Source organism: Cyphomyrmex costatus, unplaced genomic scaffold, assembly GCF_001594065.2.
Source record: "Cyphomyrmex costatus isolate MS0001 unplaced genomic scaffold, Ccosl1.0 scaffold32, whole genome shotgun sequence".
NCBI lineage: Eukaryota > Metazoa > Arthropoda > Insecta > Hymenoptera > Formicidae > Cyphomyrmex > Cyphomyrmex costatus.
The window spans coordinates 307,300-329,510 of NW_017277340.1; the positions used below are offsets into that span (position 1 = coordinate 307,300).

Genomic DNA, 22,211 nt, shown 5'->3' on the forward strand with positions numbered 1-22,211 from the left:
CATTTTAATAATTTCTATGGATTATTGGTAAACGAAAAATAAATTACTGCATTTCATAAACGCTGAAAGTAGAGATGATTGTCGATACGCGACGCGAATTCACGTCGGTGTAAAATAACGTCATTCGGACAACTGCTTTGCATTTTACGCGATTACAATTTAGCCGTCGAGTTAACGTTATATCGCGCTTCTCATAACGTCAATTCGGGTTTCGCTTCCTATCGAATTCAACGGCACTCCACGCATATTTTACTCGCTTCGGATATTACGATAATACCGTCGTTCGCATTGGCGGTCGCCTCGCGCTCGATTTCGCAAACGGCGCGAATAAATTTAACCGATACGTCGGGTTCCCTCATTTCGCTTTACGTACATAGTGGTCGATGAAATCGGGCGTGTCTGTCGTTGAGAAGCTGAGGTATTGAAGCTGAAGCGCCGCCGATAGTCGCGATTCAATCAAACTTTCTCTACTAAACGTTCAATTCCTTTATCTAACGATGAGCCACACGTAGAGTCTGTTATAGAGATTTTAGTTTAAATGTATAATTGTAATTTAATTATTATAATATAAATTATATACGTAATTTTCTAAAAAAGAGAATCATAATAGCAACCAAATGTTCGATTTATATAACGTTTTATAATATTAAACGTTTGATTATATTAACCGAACATTCGATTGAAATTATTTTACTTAACTATTATTAGACTCTTTTCTCAGTGTCAGTACTTTTTATAACACAAAGCTATTTATCTGCTCGCAATATGAAGTGCAACACGCAAGGCTTAGTATATGAGATATTTTCTATGATCGCGCGTTACGTAACAGGAGAATGACCTTCTTTTCTAACACTAGCGCGATTAGGTGAAAAAATTTGGCTTTACGCGACAATATATGTCGTGTGGGAGTGATTTACGCGATACACAATGTGGCACAAGGCCTTCCTCCCAATAATCGGCTTCTCGACCGTGGACGTCGTATAAATCCCTCTCGGACGTCTCCACGTTCTCTTCTTCTTCTTCTCTCGTTTTCTCTCGGCCGCACGTTCGTAATGCCGGCTTGGAGGTTTATTTTTGCAATTATTTCACGACGCTTATAACTCGCTACGGGATAATGGAAAGATTTTGCCTGATGATGAAACGAGGCTCAAACAATTAATGTAAGCGGACTTGAGAGCACGACGAAGTCACTTCGGTGTTTCCGCATAAGGAAACTAAGAGAAATTATGGTAATCTGTTCACCGGCTCAACTTTTCATGAATGGAGTGCCAAGGAAAACGGAGTCAATAACTGCGAACCATTGTACGCATATATGAAATGAAAATATTTTTTTCGAGATGTCGTGAGGTGTCCTATATTTGGAATGCATTGTCACGAACGAAAAATATTCTGCACACAGAAAGATACTTATTGTATGTAAGTAATACGTGTGTTCCAAGTATTCCAAAAGTATATCTGTAAATCACATGTTTACCATATAGGCATCAAATTTATTCGGATATATTCTGAGTATATAAGTTTAATATTAATATTTCGATTAAGATTATTAAATTGAAACAAATTCGATTTGCTTATTATATATGGTAAAGTCGCTTCTTCGATCAATTTTATAATATTTATCAAAGGAAAATAAATTCTTTGTTTTGAGTACATAATTAATGAGTTTTTCTATAAAATTTGTAATATTTTAAGAATATTCTTTATCGAAGATAATAACCGTTACTTAAAAGGAAGAAAATTAATTGAATAACTTTTCTCAGCAAACAGAATGATTTTGTGTGCGTTCCGAAAATATTTTTATCTCGCATCGTGCCTGAGATATTGCGACTTCTCGTCGCAATGTTGATTTGGCGCTGTTACAGCAAACAGGAGCCGGTTTCTTTCTTTTATCGTCTAAAATCGCAGAGAAAATGATATAAAAATTTTATTTCACACACACACACACACACATTCATTATGTAACGTCTCACAACACCGTTGTGTGCGCGTGGTGAAATACGCTACTAAATATTCATGCGTAGAATTTTATAAAGCTCACCCGGGATCATATTTTTCTCATCCTTAGTACTCGGTGCGCGGCGGAGTTACCGTCTCGATTTACTCGGCGATGGCTCGGGGCAGCTCTACTATACGTATAAAGCACAGTGGCATCACAATTTACGCTCTCGGGCTAGGGATACCTCCGGCGATCGATGAAATTTTCATTTCATGCGTCCTAAGCGGGTACGTCAGAATCTCCCTCTCCCTCCCTCCCCCTGCCCCTCTCCCTCTCTCTCTCTCTCTCGCCTATCTTTCTATCTCGCCGCTTGCGAAACCGGGCACGCATGACCGAACAATCGAATCGACTTTTAAACAAGCGTTGCCGCCCCACCTGTCGCGCCGCACTGTTTGTCGTGTTTTCTGTCTTCTCTCGCTCGCTGCGCGCGATATGCGAACCGTCGACTTCCGACAACAAGTATACGCTGAATAAGCATTACATCCGCACGGTGAAATCTCAGTTAGTGCCTTACATTGGTTGGTGCCTTTCAGTTTACCTCAAACGCGACTCTATTATCTTCACTTTCAGCTTCGATTACGTAATCGTCGTTACCTTCACACTATAGAACGCCATTTCTTTATCTTCTGGCATATCCGGAGTGAGCCGGAATGAACAAGTGCTGCTTATCGATAAATCCTGTGTGTTTAATGTAAATGATCCTGTGTGGTTCAACGTTACATCTTATACTTAAACGTGGCGGGAATATGACTTCGCATTTAGCCCCGACCAACGTGACGAGAGTTGCGAAGTACGCGCCGCACGTGTTACACGATATAATTGACGGCGCCGGCTACGAAATTAGGTCAGGTTTTCCAAACCACCTCGAAGCAGGCGTGTGGAGATACGAATCCGAGTAGGTACTGGCCGTGGTCGATGCGTGGTAGACGAGGCACGATTTTTACGATCGTTACGTTTTCGTCCAGTCAACATCTGGTGAGAGCAACAACGTTGTTGAAGTTCTCCCTTTGAACTTTTCCATCTCTGTTTTTCTGAAAGCACGCTACTTGTACGCTACAATGGGGCGAAAAAGCACGCTCCGAACTCTTTGATGATTTTTTTTTTTTTGCAAAACAGGTTCGTTAGTCGTCACAGCGTGTAATAATTGAAGCTGATGTAATACTTGGTGTAATATTTTCGATCGTGTTGTATAATTAAATTTTTTGAAAATTATATATCTCCTATGCATTTTTAAAACCAGTCGCTCAGTTACTATATAACTAAAAAAAAGCAATGTTTTTTCTAAAAATTGAATTTCAATATTTCGGATCATTAACTTTCGTAATATTAATTTTGAAATGCAATGTTTCTGAAATGTGTTATTTTGAGAGAGATTAAAAGCCAAAAAATGGACAAAAAGACAAGAAGTGTTAAATTAGTATAAATAATAATAAAAAGAATTTGATGCCAAAAAAAACTTTCGATTACGTCGAGTCTTTATCCACTAATAAAATAATATGTTTAAATGACAGTATATGTATGTTATTTCCATTTTTCCTTATGTTTCCATTTCTTTCTTCAACTAAAAAACGACAATTTTATCACTTAGCAAGTGAACAAAACATGTAATTATTGCACGTTTTTTTGCCATCCTTTAATTTTGCAAAATTGCCTCTTTAACTATATGAGAAAAATAATATTTGTTAATCGTCACAGCATGTTGAAGCTGGTGTGATATTTCATATAATATTTTCGATGATGTGTGTGTTGTGTGTGTGATGTAATTAAGCTTTTTCAAAAATATATGCATTTATATAAAATAAGTTGTTATATCCTTTTATTGTTATATGCTTATTACTTCAAACTTGAATTTTACAAAATTATTTCTTTAACTGAGAAAGATAATATTTCTTAAGCGTGTAATAATTAAAGCTGATGTAATACTTGGTGTTATAATTTCGATCGTGGTGTAATTAAGTTTTTTTTCGAAACTATATTCTACATTCATAAAATAAATTATCACGTGCATTCTTGCCATTTTATTCTTCAATTTTACAAAATTTTAATTAGGTGAGAAAAAATAATGTTTGAAAACACTCGTATTATATCAATCTCACACGAATAAAATATAATAAAGTAACCAAAGAAAAAACTTTTTATCAAATATCAGTTAGCTCGGTATTCCTGCATACCGAAGGGAGCTATTAATATGAAATTTGTGAGTCTTTGTAGGAGGACTAAAGGGGACAAAGGAGGGCCATATGGACGCGAGTTTGGCATTACGGCGGCAATTTGCGCGAAATTTTGCGAATAACTCTGTCCGTATTGTCTTGGGAACAACTTCGTTAGCGTCGAAATGGGTGGCGAAGGGCTGTTGAAAACCCTCCAAAGCAGTAACCGACACGACGGCATGAAACGTGCGTGCGCTCGGGCGGGTCGACGACGGGTTTCCTATAACGGAGTCCGTTCGCGTTCGGAACAGCGTCAATTACCGGACAACAAAGCGGAGCGTGGATAAATCGCGAAGCTAATAGCCCCTTTGTTCACCTGGATCTGGAGCGCTGTCGCGCGAACTCGATGATAAAATAAACGGCGCACAGTTCGCCACGGCGCGTTTTATCGCGCTTAAACGAAGTTACTCGGCGCCCATTGAATTGTAATGGGGCGTGTAAGTAGCGCAGTCGCGCTCTCGCGGCCTAGGGAACCGTCTTGAAAGAACTCGTTGACTCGCGTTGCATAATAAAGACATCTTTCAGTTTTAACAATTTGCAGATCATGATGAAAAGCATAAGCGTGCCACGTTTGAGAACTCTTTTCGCGGAAACTGATACCAACCGACGCCAATAAATAATTAAATTCTGATAAGACTTGAACAGACATTAGATAAATCTAGAGGAGGAAACACTGTTCACTTTCTGTAAGAGGTTTATCAACCAGTCAATATGTTTTTTAAATTTCTTTAAAATGAGTATAATGGTTCATGATCGATTAACAAAAGGCTCGTTCGAAGGCTAATAAATAATTACTTTGTTTGTAATAAAGACATCTTTCAGTTCCGACAATTGCAAATCGTGGTGAAAAGCCTAAGCGTGTGGGACGTTTGGGAACTTTTCGCGGAAACTGATATCACTGACGCCAATAAATAGTTAAATTCTGATAAGACTTAAATAGTCTTAGATGAAACTAGAGACAACAACACACTGTTTACTCTATAACTTTACAAGAGTTATCAATGTGTTGTTTTAAGTCTAATAATTAACGAATTGATTAACAAAAGACTTATTGAAATGTTAATAAATAATTGATTACTTCAATGGCCTTGTAATTACGTTATTTGTGTTTGCTGCTAAAGATAATCCAGGTGGCGTGACTTAGAAATTTGATTGGAAATTTGATTAGAAAAATACTGCGTGACTCACGCAGCGTGACAATACGCCCATTTGTTGACGTAATTGGTTTTTTTTTTTATGTGCTACGTCACGTCTTCTGATAGATAATCCCCATCTGCCAGTTATCTTTCGTTAAATAATTTCGTAATACCGTGGCGATCCCGCGACACTGGAAGTATTTGTGGTTATTACGGAGATTATTGCCCTTCTCCTGTGCCTCGCCCATGACCAATAATCAAACTGCATTCGTGTACATGATCAGCCTCCGTTGACAACCGCGGTTGATTAATGGATCATATAGAATAGTCGGTAAAATTATGGCAATTGAAGGCAAGCGGATGAGGGTTGTGTATAATATATAAAGCGTTTTAAAATTAAGCTGATAGTCAAGCTCGTGACATGAACTAATATTACACGGTGGTATCGTTAGATTTTTGTGAGCAGGATATACTGCAATTGAAGTGTATAATTAATGTTTTTATATACACTAAGAAAAAAAAGTACTAAATATTAATAAATATTCGTTTGAAACTAGTACTAACTGAACATTTATTAAATGTAAACGTATATTTATTTTCTTGTTGTAAGAACTATTAATTTGACTTATTAACTGTCATTGTTTTACTTAATGAATATTTATTTACCGTAAGAGTAAATGTTGAATTAATACTATTCATTATTTATTAAAATTTCGTACATTTTTTGTGTTGTGTAATTTAATTTGCCGCGTAAAAATACTTTGTACTAAATGTTCATATAGATCAATTTTTTTTATACCTATATACTAGAACTTTTCTCGTTTCCAAATATCATGTAATTCACTTTAATTTCCAAAAGTTCAGCTATAGAAAACAGATCTAAAGTAAATTTTGTGTGCAGTATTGTTATTACTACACGAAAACTAATCACATACATATGAAAGCACTTATATTACCATACATATTTGAACGAATTTGCAATGTACTTCGGTACTGAGATTTGCATCGAATCTCTCTACGTGGCATCGTTACGGTGTTGTTATTTTCCACTACGCTAATTAGTAATTGAAATTATCATCATTTTTACTATCGTACGCAGTCAAACTTGTCAAGAACTTTTGCTTGATAGCGTCGTCACCTGTTCTTAAGATAGATTTAATATATGTTTTAATGACTATTCAATGACTTTCCGCTGTACTTTGCTTCGCGTTGCGGCAATCGAAGCGAAATGTTAAGTTCGCGTGGTAAATAACCGCGTGAATAAAAAAGCCGCGTAAATATAGCTGTGCGATTGGCAAGGCTTCGTGTTTGTGTAGATACGCGGTGGCACGTCATTCGCTTCTCGAGATGCTCGGAGTATGACAAACATACGGTCCTTGGTGCCGGTGTTTATTCGCGCGATCTCGCGATAAACGTCGGCGTGTAACGCGCGCGTCGCATTTTCATCTCTCTCTCTCTCTCTCCTCTTCCTTTTTTTCTCTTCTCGTGGAGCATGCTATACACCCCGAGATTGGCGCCCACACGGAATCATGCTATTAGCATAGTCTAATCTTGTTTACGCCGCGCAGCCGTGAGATTCTGTCCAAAATGCACGCCGCCGGCTCGCATCGTCTCGAGAGCGTCGCCAACTCGAACTACCTCAATTATAGAATATAGGAGGCATACTGCCTAGGGCAATAGGGCCCACGGTCCAACATTTTCTGGGCTTCCATCGTGAGCCGAGCTAACGTCGTTAAAAACCCATGAGGCTCCTCTCATCCGACATGCGATTTCGCATTAACAAAAGTACGAAACTCGTACTTTCTCGACTACAACATTATTATTCTACGTGTGTGCAATTTGCACTGTAATTTCGCCGCGGTGCGCACCGGTGTACTTTTACCGTACGAACCGCGGCACACACTTGGCGTATGAATTATAATTTTCCGCATTATGTCGCTGCGAACTTCACCAATAAGATACCGAACAATCTTCACACAGGACTCGCGCGAGCAGCGATTCGGATTTCTATCGGAGGAATGGCGTGGAATTCTAAAGAAGTTCAGCTCTCTTCTGCATCGAAACGACGCATTATACTCCCATCCGGAAACAGTAAGCCGCATATTATGGACGTATTATCGATCCCACAGTTTTCTACATAAAATATATTAATATATATATTCATCGAGTATTTTAACTTTATCGATCTTACGTTAACACGAGATTGTAAGTCAAACGTAGCCTTTTCACTTTTTCTCGCGCTGAAAACTTTTTTACGTTCTTAAAAATTTTTCTAGAGCTCCAACTTTACGGCTACGCTTTTCTCATTTAACGGCCCATAACGGGCGAAGCTCTTAGCGGCTTTTAGATATATCTATCGGGGGGTCCATTTTATCTTACTGAAACTCTGTATATATGACGTAAATTCTTAATCTTTCGATATAATAAAAAATTGAATGCCATCTAAGCTGTAACTAAGGCTCGGTTCCATCAATATAAGATTAACTTTAATCTTCGGTTCAGAAAGAGTTTATTCTTTTTCAAGACTTAAAAAAGATAAACAGCGTGAGTTAAACCGAGATTAGAGTTTAATCTTACGCACACACATTGACGGAACTGGAGAACCCAGCTTTATAATAAACTGTAAACATTCAAATAATAGGATACGTGATTTTTTGTGTACGTTTATCAGCTCACAAACATAATTTTCAGATAGTCTCCTTTTAATGGTGTTCTATGGATCTCACACAAACTTGCTGCTATCGTTTCCATTGTCACGACGAAATTTTCAACCAGATTTTTTTTTTTTAGTCTCAACATCGCCGCGTTATTTTTGTGCTATATGTTCTTAGTATGTCGCATACATAATTTACGCGGCTTTGTTCCAGTAATTATTGTCGCGGCTGACAATGGACAATAGCGTTTAATGTATCATTATGGAAAGAAATATTCGTTCATCGTGCATTGTCGTCCGTTATGAGAGACGCGGCGACACGGCGCGACATTGCGGCACACACTGGGCATAAAGTATGGATATCGCAATAACGATACAATATGAATGCAGGAGGAGGAGGAGGAGGATGCACTCTATCTTATATATCGCCATTCATCGTCTGTTTATTATATGAAGCGACTGTCAAGACGCACGATTCCAATAAGAACTGAACATATTAACGGTAGAAGACGCGACTTTTGCGAGATCGCGTTTGTTAGATGTATTGTTAGAGTCGCACGTGAATGAATGTTGGCGTGCACTTGAATGAAAAACTGAGAGATTTGCCACGATGTGCATAAAATTTATGCTCTTCCTGTGATTTCCGTAAGAAAGGAAATTATTATTTGACATACACACACATATGTATATAATACAGGAACCGTGCACAATCTTTTAGCTTCCTTCCATTCACGAACTGATTTTGGGGACCGTAGCACGATCCGACGTTAGAGCAGACCCAGTTGTTCCTTTTCTAGGACTTGTATAGACGCCCGCTTTCCTATTGTCTATAGTCACGTACAGAAAAGTCACGCGATTCGCAAGATAAATGACGTCCGATCGCAACGTGGCGCGTACTTGGCGAAGGAAAATCTCGACGTGACGTGAAATCTCGGCTCTTCTTCGAAGAAAGAAGGGTTGAGGAAGCTTCTTCGAGGAGCTCGCCACGAAGTCTCAGCGATTCTCGGGCTGATCGCCAGGAGTCTCCGCCAAGAGAAAAAGGGCTCTCGGACGGAGAAGAGACCTGCCGCGCTGGCTGCGCTTTCTGAGGGCCTCGTGTCGGAGCGAGAGACACGGCTTGCCAAATAGCATAGTACGAGAGTCAATTGAGTAATATCTAACTACGTCTATGATGTAGTCGGTTATTTTTGCGAGGTAAAATCTGCAACTCCTTTTGCCTCGCACAATTGTTTGATTTTTTTTTTTCAATGTCTTTAAATCTTTATCTTCAATCTGGGTCTTTAGTATACAAGCGAATTCTCACTCTCCATCTTTCTAAAGACTGAGTCTGGTTTTCTTTAATAAAATATTTCTAATATCTTTTAAATTTCTTATAACAGAGGATGCTGAAAAGTAACCCTGACTTTTTCTACATTTTTTGGAGGCTTGTAATAGTAAAAAAATTATTTGGAAGGAACAGAAATATTGTTATTGCAAGCAGGTTAATAGCTTTATATTGTAATTATATTTATATATCTCTTTTGAGAATTAAAATGTTATAATTTTTGTGACTACAGTTCTACAGATCTACTGAAGAGAGCCCAAAGAGAATCTTACACTAATCACTTTTCCGTAAGAGGGAATATTTCCGTCTATCTGTTGCCTCGAAAATTAAACTCGGTAAAATTATACCGGTTTCAATCGCAAGCTACCTTGGATCGTGACGAGAAAATTGCGAGGAAATGTATAAGAATAATATTCTTGTAGCTTATGTGCATACAAATAACTTCATTAATGAAACCGTTCTGGTTAGGTCGGGATAAAGCAGCAATTCCACGGAGTCCCTGAAAGTTCATATGATGTATATCTAATAGCTAATTTAGCGGTAAAAAATACACTGCGAAAATAGAGCGATGAAAACAACTTAACGACTTCTTTCGCATCATATCCAGCGTTTAACGGTTAATGACTATCGTCAATATGGATGAAACTTATCACACAAACGATTGTCCGCTGTTTTTTTTACATTCACTAAGTAATATAACGCAGAGTCAGAAAAATAACTGACTCGAGAACAAGAAACCATCAAGCGGATGTTTACGTAGCAAAATGATGAATGTTAGATTAATCGCCGGTATTAATATTAATATCATTTTACATACGTTTCTTGCAATGATTGCGCAAAGAATGTTTATAAAATATAATGTGAGAAATATGTTTCTGGACAAACATTCGATGCGATGAATCATGAATCAATTATTTTGATATTTCTTTCTCGAATTTTTTCTAAAGATCATCTGCTTCTCTCTTGAGAAGGAAGAGGAATATCCTCGAGCGATGCGATCGTTGAGTTCCTGTCGAAAAGTATCAGCTAAATTTTCTCGAGTGCTTGGACTACTCTCACGATCTCCGGCTACCACGCCGACTAACTGACATTGAGTAATTTGTTATTTCCGCCGAGTCGGCCTCTCTCGGTAACGAACGCTAGTCGTCATTTAATAATAGATCGGTCGATTCAAGAACCATTCCTTAATGAGTCTTTCGTTTATTATATGTACTTACGTCTATCTACAATCGAATCCACGTGTCGCTACCTGGTCGATTTAGTCGCGATGTTGACAGAAAATGAGCGGAAACTCCCTCGTGGGATTGCTTCTGAAATCGCCGAAAATAAACTCAATTTTAAACCCGCAATTTGGAACAAAAATAATTTATCAAAAAATACAGAGAAAGGACGATTTGTCGAAATACTTAAAAATTGAGCTAAGTACACAGTTCTAAAAATAATTTTGTTGTACTATTTTAATATTGTAGTATAATAAGATCTTAAGCAATGCTTCAAGAAATTTTGACATTTCAGCAACCATTCGAGTGTCCTACATATTTTGATGGTCCAACAAAATTATTTTCAAATTTAGCTAAAATTTTAGTTACTTCAACGTAATCGTTTTTTCCATATAATACATAATAAATATCGTTAAGATGTAAAATAATTCTTTTGTGATATGCAAGAAGAATAAGAATTTTACGCACATTATGCATTAATTTACGTAAAGTATTTAAATATACTAGTACAATTTCTCTGTGAAACAAAGTTGAAATTAATATTTATTTTTGCAAGAAATGATATTATACAGATGAAGACCTTATTTCTTCGTTTCCTTTGCTCATTATAAATTTACGTATTTATTAACTGCTCTATACATTCATTTGAATAGGAATCCTACAAAATTTAGTTACACGAACTTCGATGGCTAACTTCAACGCACCAGAAACCGGTATTCTACCATTGGGTAAACCCTTTCCATTATGGACGTACAATAATAATAATCAACCGCAGGCGAGCTCTCGTAAGCCGTCGATTAATCTTTTGCAGCGATGATTTTAGCCTGGTAAGCGCATTTATCTGAACCCGTTTCGTTTCGCTTGTTTACGTCGAGTATCGCTCAGTGAAATCGACCACGTCGACGATTGTTGAAAGAAAGCGTATGTTAATACATTTGGTATAACCGTCTCTGGTGTTTTTCAATTGTAATCTGAATACGAACGATAACGATTCCTCGAGTTGCGACGAGGTGAACGCGTACCAGTTGAGGCATAACGGCTGCGTTATGTATACACGGTGCTCTGTTATCACATGTAATAGGTTTTTTCTCCTTGGGAGACAGTTATAACGGAGGATGTGCAATGTGACGTGTCCCACTTGCGTTCACGCGTTACGTCCGGTGTGGGACGTTCAATATTCCTCGGCGAAAGCCGGCGCCAAAGTGAAAAGTCTTTCGCAGTTTATGTGTGTGTGTGTGTGCCTGTGTGCACACAGGTTAGCGACCCATTACAAGGTCGACCACATCATTGTAGGACAAATTATGTTTGCATTTGTGTAGACTCGTGTCATAACTGCATACTTTCAGTCTGCGTGCGACAGTAGCACCGCAAGTTGAACAGTAGTTATTTAAGTGATACTTATTGACTGTAGGTTGGTATTCTTTTATTATTACTTCATTTCAATAGGTGTCAGATGAATAACATTAATCACTGATAAATATCAAATCGGAAAGACAAACAATACAAGACAATTTTTACAAAAAATACTGATATTTTTTTACAATACTTCAAATGCCGATAATGCGTATAGATATAATGTGTTGAAACGTTAACAATGCTTTGATGACTAAACGGTCAATATGTGAAAGTAACGCGATTTGTGTAAACTTGTTATCGATGAGAAACGTTGAGAACTGCGAGGTTTCTTGGAAAACAGAAAAAAACCGTTATCTATGCTTCTCTGCAAAAATTCTCGTGCGTGCGTATATAATATATATATATATATATATACAAATAAATATAAATGTAAATACACACATACACACAATCCCAAATTCTAGCCCTGTCAATAATATTTAAACTTTTCCCATTTGAAAACTGTCATAGCCTCGGCATTTTGGTATTAGACTTTTCGTTAAAATGTTACAAAGATTTATTTTTAAAATATTTCTCGTTAGTTTGGAGCACTATATTATTTATATATGTACGCGTGCGCATGCGCGCGCGCGCACACACCACCAATCAAAATTTAACTTGCGTAGTATTGAATAGTTTTTGCATCAAGCTATTGACGTTTTCGTAGATTTTATTGCAAATTCGTCACAAACTCACTCACAATTTTATTCCTTTTCGCATGCGTGAGAAAACTGAGAGAACGTTTTACGAAGAAATTGTTACACTCGTGTAAAAATGGGGAACGTTACGGAAACGATCAGAACGAATAAAAAATCTACGCATCTCTCTGTCTCTGCGTGAAACGAATCTCGCGAGTAACAAAGAATTTGAACTGACTAATTGACTTCCACACACGAGAAGTCCATTACCATTTCGAATTGCGAGCACGTGCACTAACTGGCGATATGACGAACGACTGTTTACCCTACTGTTTACTCCGATGCATTTGTTGAAACGATCCTAAATGTGATTGCGTCAGCAATCGATCGATCACCAGAACTCTTCCGATCGGCGGAAGCACGGCTAATAAGTCTGACAGGTGGAATATTTATAATGGATGAGTTGATTTCAATATCGATAGCAGCAAGAAAAACTGACAAACAGGAACTATAAATATTAACAAGCTAGTATCTAGTAAATTATATTACGTCGTAAAACGTGACTCCAGTCACGTACAGTCACGCTCGTTCCTCTTCTAACGATGAATTATTATATCGACGAATGTTAGCATATATTACGAATTACATTAGGAAATACTAAAAGCAAACCCGGAAGCATACGAATTTACCGTAATAGACAATGTTCTGATCTGTGAATTTTCAAATCTCGCGTGACAGGGTGCGCAAAAAAATTATCCACGAGTTTTTTTTTTTTAAGATATCAATTATGCCTTTCTTGACAGCAGGTTCTTGCAATTGCTTTTTCCTGTAATTTAAACGTACACATAATAATTTCATGCTGGTGTATTGCTGTTTGTTCTGTCCGATCGATTAAGGAGCAATCACACGTTACAGAGTATAACACGGTCATTAAGCATGATACTCTATGTAGCGTGTCCAGTGTACTGAGCTGTAATTTATGCCGATATCTATCTAGGTGCCCATATCTCTCGCGAGACATGTATACAAAAGCATGAGGTGATGTATTAATCAACAGTAGTCAAGACGAATCGTTGAATGATGCAACGCAAACACCTGATTGCGTGAATCGCTTTCGGATGACCCGGAAACCCACTCCCTCATATCTGTGCACGTGTCGTAAACGCGATTACGTAATTAATATTGCCATTAACGCACCTAACGCCTTTTGCGTACGATTAACGCTCTTTATCGACGCAGCAGGTGTGACAAATAAACATGTATATATATTTCGGATATTATACTATCGAGAACGAAATGATCTTACATGAAAAAAATAAATCTAAACCATATAATACAAATTTTTAACAATATAAAAATTGATATACAATATAAGGCTCCGCAGATAAATATTACATTTTTTTTATAAGGCTTTGTTTTATTCGGACATTTTTAACAGTTTATAAAATAATAAAATTTATCGTGCATGAATATTCTGTTTTATTGTATGTATTCTCGATTATATTCAATACAATAGACACAAACATATGAACAGAAATAGTAGTCTTACAGCGAGATCTGTAAAATTGATATAATACGCGATAAATATTCAAAGTTGATTTTTTCGAAAACAAACATAAATAAATTTTATTCTACAGTTTGGAAATATTATTTCGTTTTCTATAAATTTGAATCAGTGGATAATCAATGAAGTTTAACTGAAAAAAATAAAAAAGAAAGTTTGAGTATTATATAATTTGAATACTGATATTTTTGCACGTTAATTTTAATCTTCCAATACCATATATTCATTGAATATTTAAATATTATATAAAATTCAGACACTACACAAGTTAAAATACCTTCTCCTTTATAGTGACTTTAGCTTCAGCTGAACGGCATTGATGGCGCGTGGGGCGACCGAGAATTCAATCAAGTGACAACGCTTGTGTAGTTGTTATTTTTAAAGTAATAATAATACAAATACAATAAAAAACTATACAAAATCCAGATCGAGTGGACGTTCTCCGACGCCTTTAAAACTAGGACAAATCCAGGAAATTCCAGACGGATGGCAGCTCGACAGTTAGATCACGTAATAAAAGTTAGTTAGGTTAGGGACTCACATTTCATTCACTGATTACCAGTGGCATATTTACTAATATCAATTATTACCCAGTCAGATTTAGAGATGCTCTTGAGGATCATTTTTCTCGTCGTACCTTGATTTTCGAAACACCGTGTGTATGTATATATCCGCTATACATATAGCGATTTATATACCGTTATGTGGCGCGTAGGTGAAAACGTGATTATATACTTTCTAATGCCGAAAACCTGCCAAGGTCTGAGCGAACAAATAACGCTAGATCCAACCAACATAACTGAGCTAGCCAATTATTGCGTGGATACTAATACAGAGACAGATCTTTTTACCTGAAAATCCCCCACGACAAGTGTGGAGTTCAAAATCCGAATACATTTCTAGCGTTTCGAAGAGAAAGAGTAGACGAACAGTGATCGTTCTACGATTTTGAAAAATGTCAAATTTATTTTAAGAGAATTGTATTTTTAATTAACTTTATCTTCTTGTAATTGTGTTTTTTTTTATGTTAAATATTTTGAAATTTTCTAATTAATTGCACCTCTAATCTATCATATCTGCGTGACGCTTTTGCTTACAGCAATGTGTTTTGATTGTTACAGACGCATGTCCTGTTGATGGATGCTTTCCTACAGAACAACAGGCTCGATCATGTTTCGAGGGTAATGTCCTCGCACCCAACATATTTGGAACATTTCCTTCGCACTCAGCAGTTTATCCTTCGGGGTGATGGTCCACTTCCTTACGACTACAGACATCTCATTGCCATTATGGTAAATACTTATTTTCTATATAAAAATTTTATAAGCTATATTCAGTAGATCTCGACATAAATTTTTTATATATCGTTAATTGATTTTTAACAAGAACACATATTGTAACATTAAACATATGGGTTCTTAAGAGACGCATTAAAGTTTTATGTGTTATTAGTTTTAGAAGATACTTAAAAATTTTCAACTATATCAAAAGATTGCAACACTTGGACGATAATTAGCCTTGTAAATGAAACAAAACAGCGGCAACTATAAAATTGTGAAACATAAAATTATTTCCAAATCGTTACACTATTTAAACATTGGAAAATATTCTAGGATTACCAGGACCTACATGTTAAATTAAATGTTTCACTTATGGGTTACGGTTTAAATATATTCCTGCGACTTTTATTACGCTTTTTCACATACATTTAATTAAATCGAAAATTTTATGAAAAGTAACTTGGAGTAATTGAAAGTCGTATACACTGACGTTAACTTTAGAGAGGATGTTATCTTAATTGTTCATTAGAAACTTTATTAATCTGCAAGACTTGAGATGAAATATGTTTCTTTTCTTAAAAAGCTCTTTTTTTTTGAAGATTTTTTATTAAATGCTTAGTTTTACTGAATATATAATTTATGCGCGTATAAAACAATTGTTACTCATGAGCTAAGTTTTTCTTCGCGTTAATGATGCGTCTTCATCTTTTCTCTTAAGTTCCCTGATCGACCCTCGACGAACGACAGGCAGGTCACCGGGTCAAAGATTATCGCAAACTGAGTAAATGCAGCGCGTGTGTGTTTCGTAATGCCGCACATGTTCTCGTGAAAAGCAATTGGTGAAGATGTGAAAAATAACATTGACTGTTCCTTTATGATCTTTACTCGGCGATCTACGCATTTGTTTGTCTTACTTTTAGCTATTTGTGCAGTATGAAAATATGCCATTTGTTGTATAGAATTATATAACCTTATCTTTTGAACATGCAGAAATGTGCATGCACAAGAATCATCTTGAAAACATACTTTCAATTGTAACCGCGTTATGTCATAATTGTGACATAAAGAAGACATTCAGTGAGATAAATGTTTTGTTTTTTTAATTAAGGTATACGTTTTTTTTTTCATTTTTCCATGAATGATTTAGTTTTTATAATGAAAAGCTTGTTTACATTGCGTAGAATTTTACGGACTATAAATAACTTAAGAGAATGTCGAATCGAAGGTTCGCGTGTAAGAATTTGACAAGCTCATATTTTTAAATAAATGAGTCATTTATCATTCAATACTCAGAATACAGATTCGTGCGAGAAACAGGCTTGTCTAGATAACGCGCGCAAGTGGAAAGATAAAACTGATTTGCCGATTTTACTTCGCATCGTGAGAAAAAATTCACAGTATGCTCTATTATAAAAATAACGTGCATCTTTAAGATGACAAAATTTCCTCATCGCTCTCTAAAATTGTTAAATACTTTATACAGTCTCACAATGTTTATCAATCTCCGAAACGTCGGATTTTATATTTAGAAATATTTTCAGCAAGTATTCAAGTATTTTTTTCGCGATATTCGAGAAACCTGTTTGTTTTCCACAATCAACCTTCAATTGAATTCATAAAGCGGGTTTATTAAATATATCTTGCCATTTTTCACACTCGTGATTTCATTCCTTGTAAAATTAAGACGACTTGTCAGAGAAACTCGTTTCTCGAGTTAAGCTCTTACTTCTTCTCCGTAGACTACCTCGCATTAGCTAATGCACAGTTAGCGATTGAATGTATATTTCCGTAAATGCATATACAAAGTATAAAATCAGAGAAACTACGGTGTTGTTAGATATGCGACGTAAACGCGAGAGCAGGTATGCAGATTCCGCAAACTGGTTTGCTCTAAATTGTCGAGTTAACGGCTGTGTGACGAGCATTGGCGATCACAGCCGACTTTGTTTATTACAAAATTCCACACTGCAGACTGTAAAATTGCTATCTCTACAGGATACAATATCGAGGTTACAGCTTCCGCCTTTGAATGATACGCAGTCGTGATCGGATGTCGTTGTGAGCCATTGCGGGCTTGATTCTATACTCAACTGATAATTTGAATAATTCGCATATTAGACAGATTTTCTTTATTACTTCCTCAAAATTCGAATCGAGAATTGTACGTTATTCAAATATTTAATAATAATGATTGATGTCGGGGATATTCGACCGATCTAAATTTATTATTCGATTTACATTTAATTGTCGCACCTTTTTTGCGCTTTCCTTACGTAATCTCGAGACTTGAAGTTTAGTAATCTTAATTTGATATCTCGAGAAGTACGTCAGAGTAGACTGGTGTGATAGACAAAATATCATCGCAGTGTATCGATTGAGAAGTACTTTATCTCGATGAAAACAGGGTGATGTGCGGACAAGGACGAAATAAATTGTTAGACGGTACACGCGGATGTGATAAAATGATAAGGTATCTGAAAAACAGCTTTTCTGGTAAACATTGTGCTCGGTAGACTTGTTTCTTTGAAATGAGATTTGCGATCATTTTGGATTATTCATCAAAAGCTCTACATTGGAAATTTATAACATTATATATGGAATAGTTGTTTAAAAAATTCATATTAATATTTTTTATTTAAAAATAAAAATTATTATGAAATGCAATTGATTCTGTATTGATTTGTTTTAGTAGTATTATATAATTATACTTCATTAATCATTTAGCTATCGGACAGTTCGTATGCAGAATAAATTATTGAAGGAAATATACGGGAGAGAGCCTTTGAAGATAAATATCATTGTTATCGTGTTGTCTCGCGTTTGCGTTTATACATATATCTTCTAAATTAATGCAGGTATAAAATTGTTGCTATTATCAACGTACGATAACATTGATTACCATATTGTATCAATAATTTTAGATCAATAATTTTAATAAACTTAATGGCTGTCCATTTATTTCAAAGAATGTGTGCACAGAAAAACGGTAACTTATTATAGTCATTATATAAGGAGCGAATTGTATCAATATAAATTTACGGTGAGACGCCCTTTATGATAATGATATATTATTTCCGACTCGGAAAAAGAAAAACAAAATGCTTCTCGATTCTATTTATGGTTATTGTATTGTACAAATAATACTAGAATATTGATATAACGATATCGGACTGTCTGAGATGTTTTTTGCCAATCATCGTTCGCACATATTTTGTTATTCTCATCGCCGCGATAATGCATTACTTTCTGTGTTTTATCATCTTTCCAATCCCCGCGTGATAATCGAGTGAAAAATGAAGATCGGTATCACCCGCCGCGCGCCGGTAAATTTCTTCGCGCAAAGTGCGATAATTAATGACTCGTGAATCGTCGCGTGAAATAAATAATGCGAATTTTCGTAATTGATGAATTTGATGGCGTTGATCTTGATGATCGATTATTGATAATAGAGGAAAGCACGTCAAAATACTTGTGTTTTCTGGGTAGATTCTGACTGTATACTGGAGGGAGGCGAAAATGTATTTGGCGAACTCTGCTCTTATCGTGAGCCTCGAATCGATCGATTTACCGTTCTCACAGCAAACACATGTCTTGTTTGCGTACCTCATCGCAACCCGTTCTCTCATTCTTTTCTTTCACCGTCGTTTCTCTCCTTCAATCCCGCCTTTTTTTTTTTCACTTGCGCTCGCTCTTTCGCCCCTTTAGCCATGGTATTACCATGTCCTGTCACGATGATCGATTGACTCTGTCAGGATCGTGCTGCATCCGACGCCCACGCGAGATTCCTCGGTTGGCGAAATGACGAGTCAGGGGTGCTAAACTGACGTGTTTCATGCCCGCGAGGCTTCGCAAAGTTAGTCACGCGGGAATAAATAGATCGTCGTCGAGTTCAGATAATTTAAATAATAGTACCTACGTAGAATCCATACTAAATTTTCATAAATAATATTTTTCTAACAAAAAATATGACTAACCGCATCGTTAAGTTAAATTTTCCGCTATTTACGTTTATTGCAATATATTGTAACGCGAGACTATTAGTGTTAAACTTAAAATGGTAAATGTTGAACTCGTGACTCTCTTCTATATATTTTTAATGATACTTTTAACGCACTTTATTTTATCATTGATATTGATGGTGATTTTATTTATTACCTTAACTACGCTTGCGGACACGATTCTCTTGTTAAAATCTCTTCGCTATTAATTTATAAAATCGATAATGTGAAAATCTATGTCACGGGATTATTCATCGTTGGAGGATGCAGGATTGAGCGTAGTGCATATATCCTTGAAACGGATGTTGCTGTTCGTCACCTGCTGGAAATGATCGTGAGCGTGATAACGCGCGATATTGGCGGCCGCGACCTCGTGCAATTTTACGCTCCGATGCATCATCACGTCGCCGTCAATTCGCCTATCGCCGGTCGAAATTTGTTATTGAAAAATGCATATGGCAAGCCGCTCCGGCCTCCCCACGAAATCGAGCCAATAACTCCGACGCTCGTCCTCGAAAATTTTGTGGGACGGGAAACCCACCGTTTATCGTGCGCGATGCGCGATATCGCACGTATACATGTGCACAAATACACGTGCATCGACGGCAATAATGCACGGCGACGCTATCCGGTACTCAATACGCGAATAGAAATTCCTCGCGGAGCAAAATTGCTTTTGGTCGACTCGCACGCCTCGTCGTTTTTATTCGACCCTTATTTCCCTACGGGTAGTATCTTATCGATAGACATTATCTGCGAGTTAATTCTGCAGGCCTGTGTATCTGCTTATTGTGATGTACGGGCCTGAGGTGAGCGTGATAATCGAGATTACAAGGCTCGCACCATCGAAGCTTAACGGTCATAAATTAGTTGATTTATTATGTAGCGCGGGGTGCGCATTGATTACGCTATAATTATATTACATCATTACATGACGGTATTTAATACAGCTGAACGATCATTTGAATCATATGAAGCGTTTTTATCGCGCATATGGATCTCGTCTCTTTAATACCTAACGTGTTTCAATTACGTTTTAAATCAACTAGCGAGTTGTTCACAATGGGAGGACCAGAAGTAGAAACATGCTTTTAAAATACGATTTGTTGCTAATAGTAATCCTTCGTGCTCATATTAAGAATCTTAGCTTCAGACATCTCTCTAAATTCTTTGGAGTGGAATTTGATTAATTTAGAGAGTGAAAATTCTGTCACTCTTGAAATTTTTGCATTGACTTTTGCATTCTTAATATGGACAAGAAGGATTTGCAAGAAACTGTATTTCACAAAAGGCGTTTTCATTCACTTCAGATCCTTCTTTGTCAGAATTACAGCTTCCTTCGTATCGAAATATTTATGCGATCCCTTTTAATGATGTACGATTTAGTAGATAATAATCTCGCAGTGTAGGGGAGACGATTATGTTAGAAACGTTGTCTAAGGATGGTATTAAGCGTCGTGGATGATGCGAGAGAGATAAATTGATGAGAACAGGTTTGGAGATCTATCTTAATGTAATTTCAGGCTGCGGGTAGGCACCAATGTAGCTACCTTATAAACCTGCAGAAGGGAGAGTTTCTTCTTCAGGGCGGTGACCCCTCGTGGCTCCAAGGCCTGAGATCGATTCCGGGGAAGCTGCAAGATCTCTATGAGATCAACAAGATCCTAGCCCATAGACCGTGGCTTCTGAATAAATCTCACATAGAGGTAAGCGAGTGGGATTTTGAATTCATGCATAGAATTCACATGAGACAGTGATGCAATACAAATCCTTGTATTTTCAGAAATTGACTAAGGGCGATGACAATTGGTCCTTAGCGGAGGTTGTCCATGCGATAGTTCTATTAGCCCACTTCCACTCGTTATCGTCTTTCGTATTTTCTTGCGGAATTAACGAGGAATTGGATAACGTAACTGGTCATCATTATAAGGAGAACATCCAGGACAATAGTAGTAACATACCGCCTGCCAAAGATAAGCTCACGAGCCCTAAAAAGATCCCTAACGGAGACGGCAAGACTGGTATGTAATACTTATTATGATCTTTCGCTGGTAAAATGCAATATTATTTGTCTAACGGTGATTAAAACGGTGATATAAAAAAATTGTCTATTTTTACACGGGAAAGAATGATTTTACTGAAGTGTCTAAAATTTTCTAGATTTGAAAATAATTTTGTTGCCTAATGAAAATAATAATAATTACATAAGAAACTTGAGCATGATGAGCAATTTTGTAAAAAATTTTGATATTCTAAAAACTGGTTTGAGTGTCCTACATAATTATTTGGTCCAACAAAATTACTTTCAGATCTCTATCTAGGTAAATTTTTAAAATAATTTAACTAAACTGTCCTTTCTAAGCATAAGTTTGTTTTTTCATACATTTATGTTGGCAGAAGTTTTGATATAACTTCACAATTGAAATTACTTTCTAGAAAATATACCGTCGCCGCCGTCGTCGCCGAGCATAGTTGGCGAGCAGGAGGTCGGAGTAGAGACCCTGATGGAACGTATGAAGCGTCTCTCAGAAAAATCCGAGTCCTATCAGATCACGCAGGAGGAGCTCTCCAAGAGATTCGAGACTGTCGAGACGCAATCGGCTGAGCTGGCAGCGGCGCCACAAAGGAGTAGCTCAGTTCTCGACTCCGATATCGGTCTATTCATCGAGGATCCCACTTTCATCTACCAGGATTTTGCCAAGGTGAGCTTCTTCGGCGTCAATTTTACCGCGTTAGTAACGGCGAAACAGTTAGCCCAATAGATATTCGCTATGTATCTTAATTGAGTTCATTCATT

The 22,211-nt window shown here is 36.9% G+C and overlaps 1 protein-coding gene across 3 annotated transcripts in view; it reads left to right on the forward strand.

Annotated features, from left to right (window-relative positions):
• The window catches only part of LOC108775795 (sestrin homolog), a 39,872-nt gene that overhangs the window by 15,320 nt on the left and 2,341 nt on the right, over window positions 1-22,211 (forward strand). Inside the window, exons 1-5 of one of the 3 annotated variants that reach the window (XM_018542244.1) lie at window positions 7,426-7,433; window positions 15,258-15,428; window positions 20,938-21,120; window positions 21,198-21,435; window positions 21,851-22,116. In XM_018542244.1, coding sequence (XP_018397746.1) covers window positions 15,273-15,428; window positions 20,938-21,120; window positions 21,198-21,435; window positions 21,851-22,116 — 843 coding nt within the window. In that variant the 5' untranslated portion in view covers window positions 7,426-7,433; window positions 15,258-15,272. Of the gene's footprint in view, window positions 1-7,425; window positions 7,434-14,603; window positions 14,647-15,257; window positions 15,429-20,937; window positions 21,121-21,197; window positions 21,436-21,850; window positions 22,117-22,211 lie in introns of those variants that run through there. The other 2 variants (XM_018542243.1, XM_018542242.1) reach the window with 2 other exon arrangements.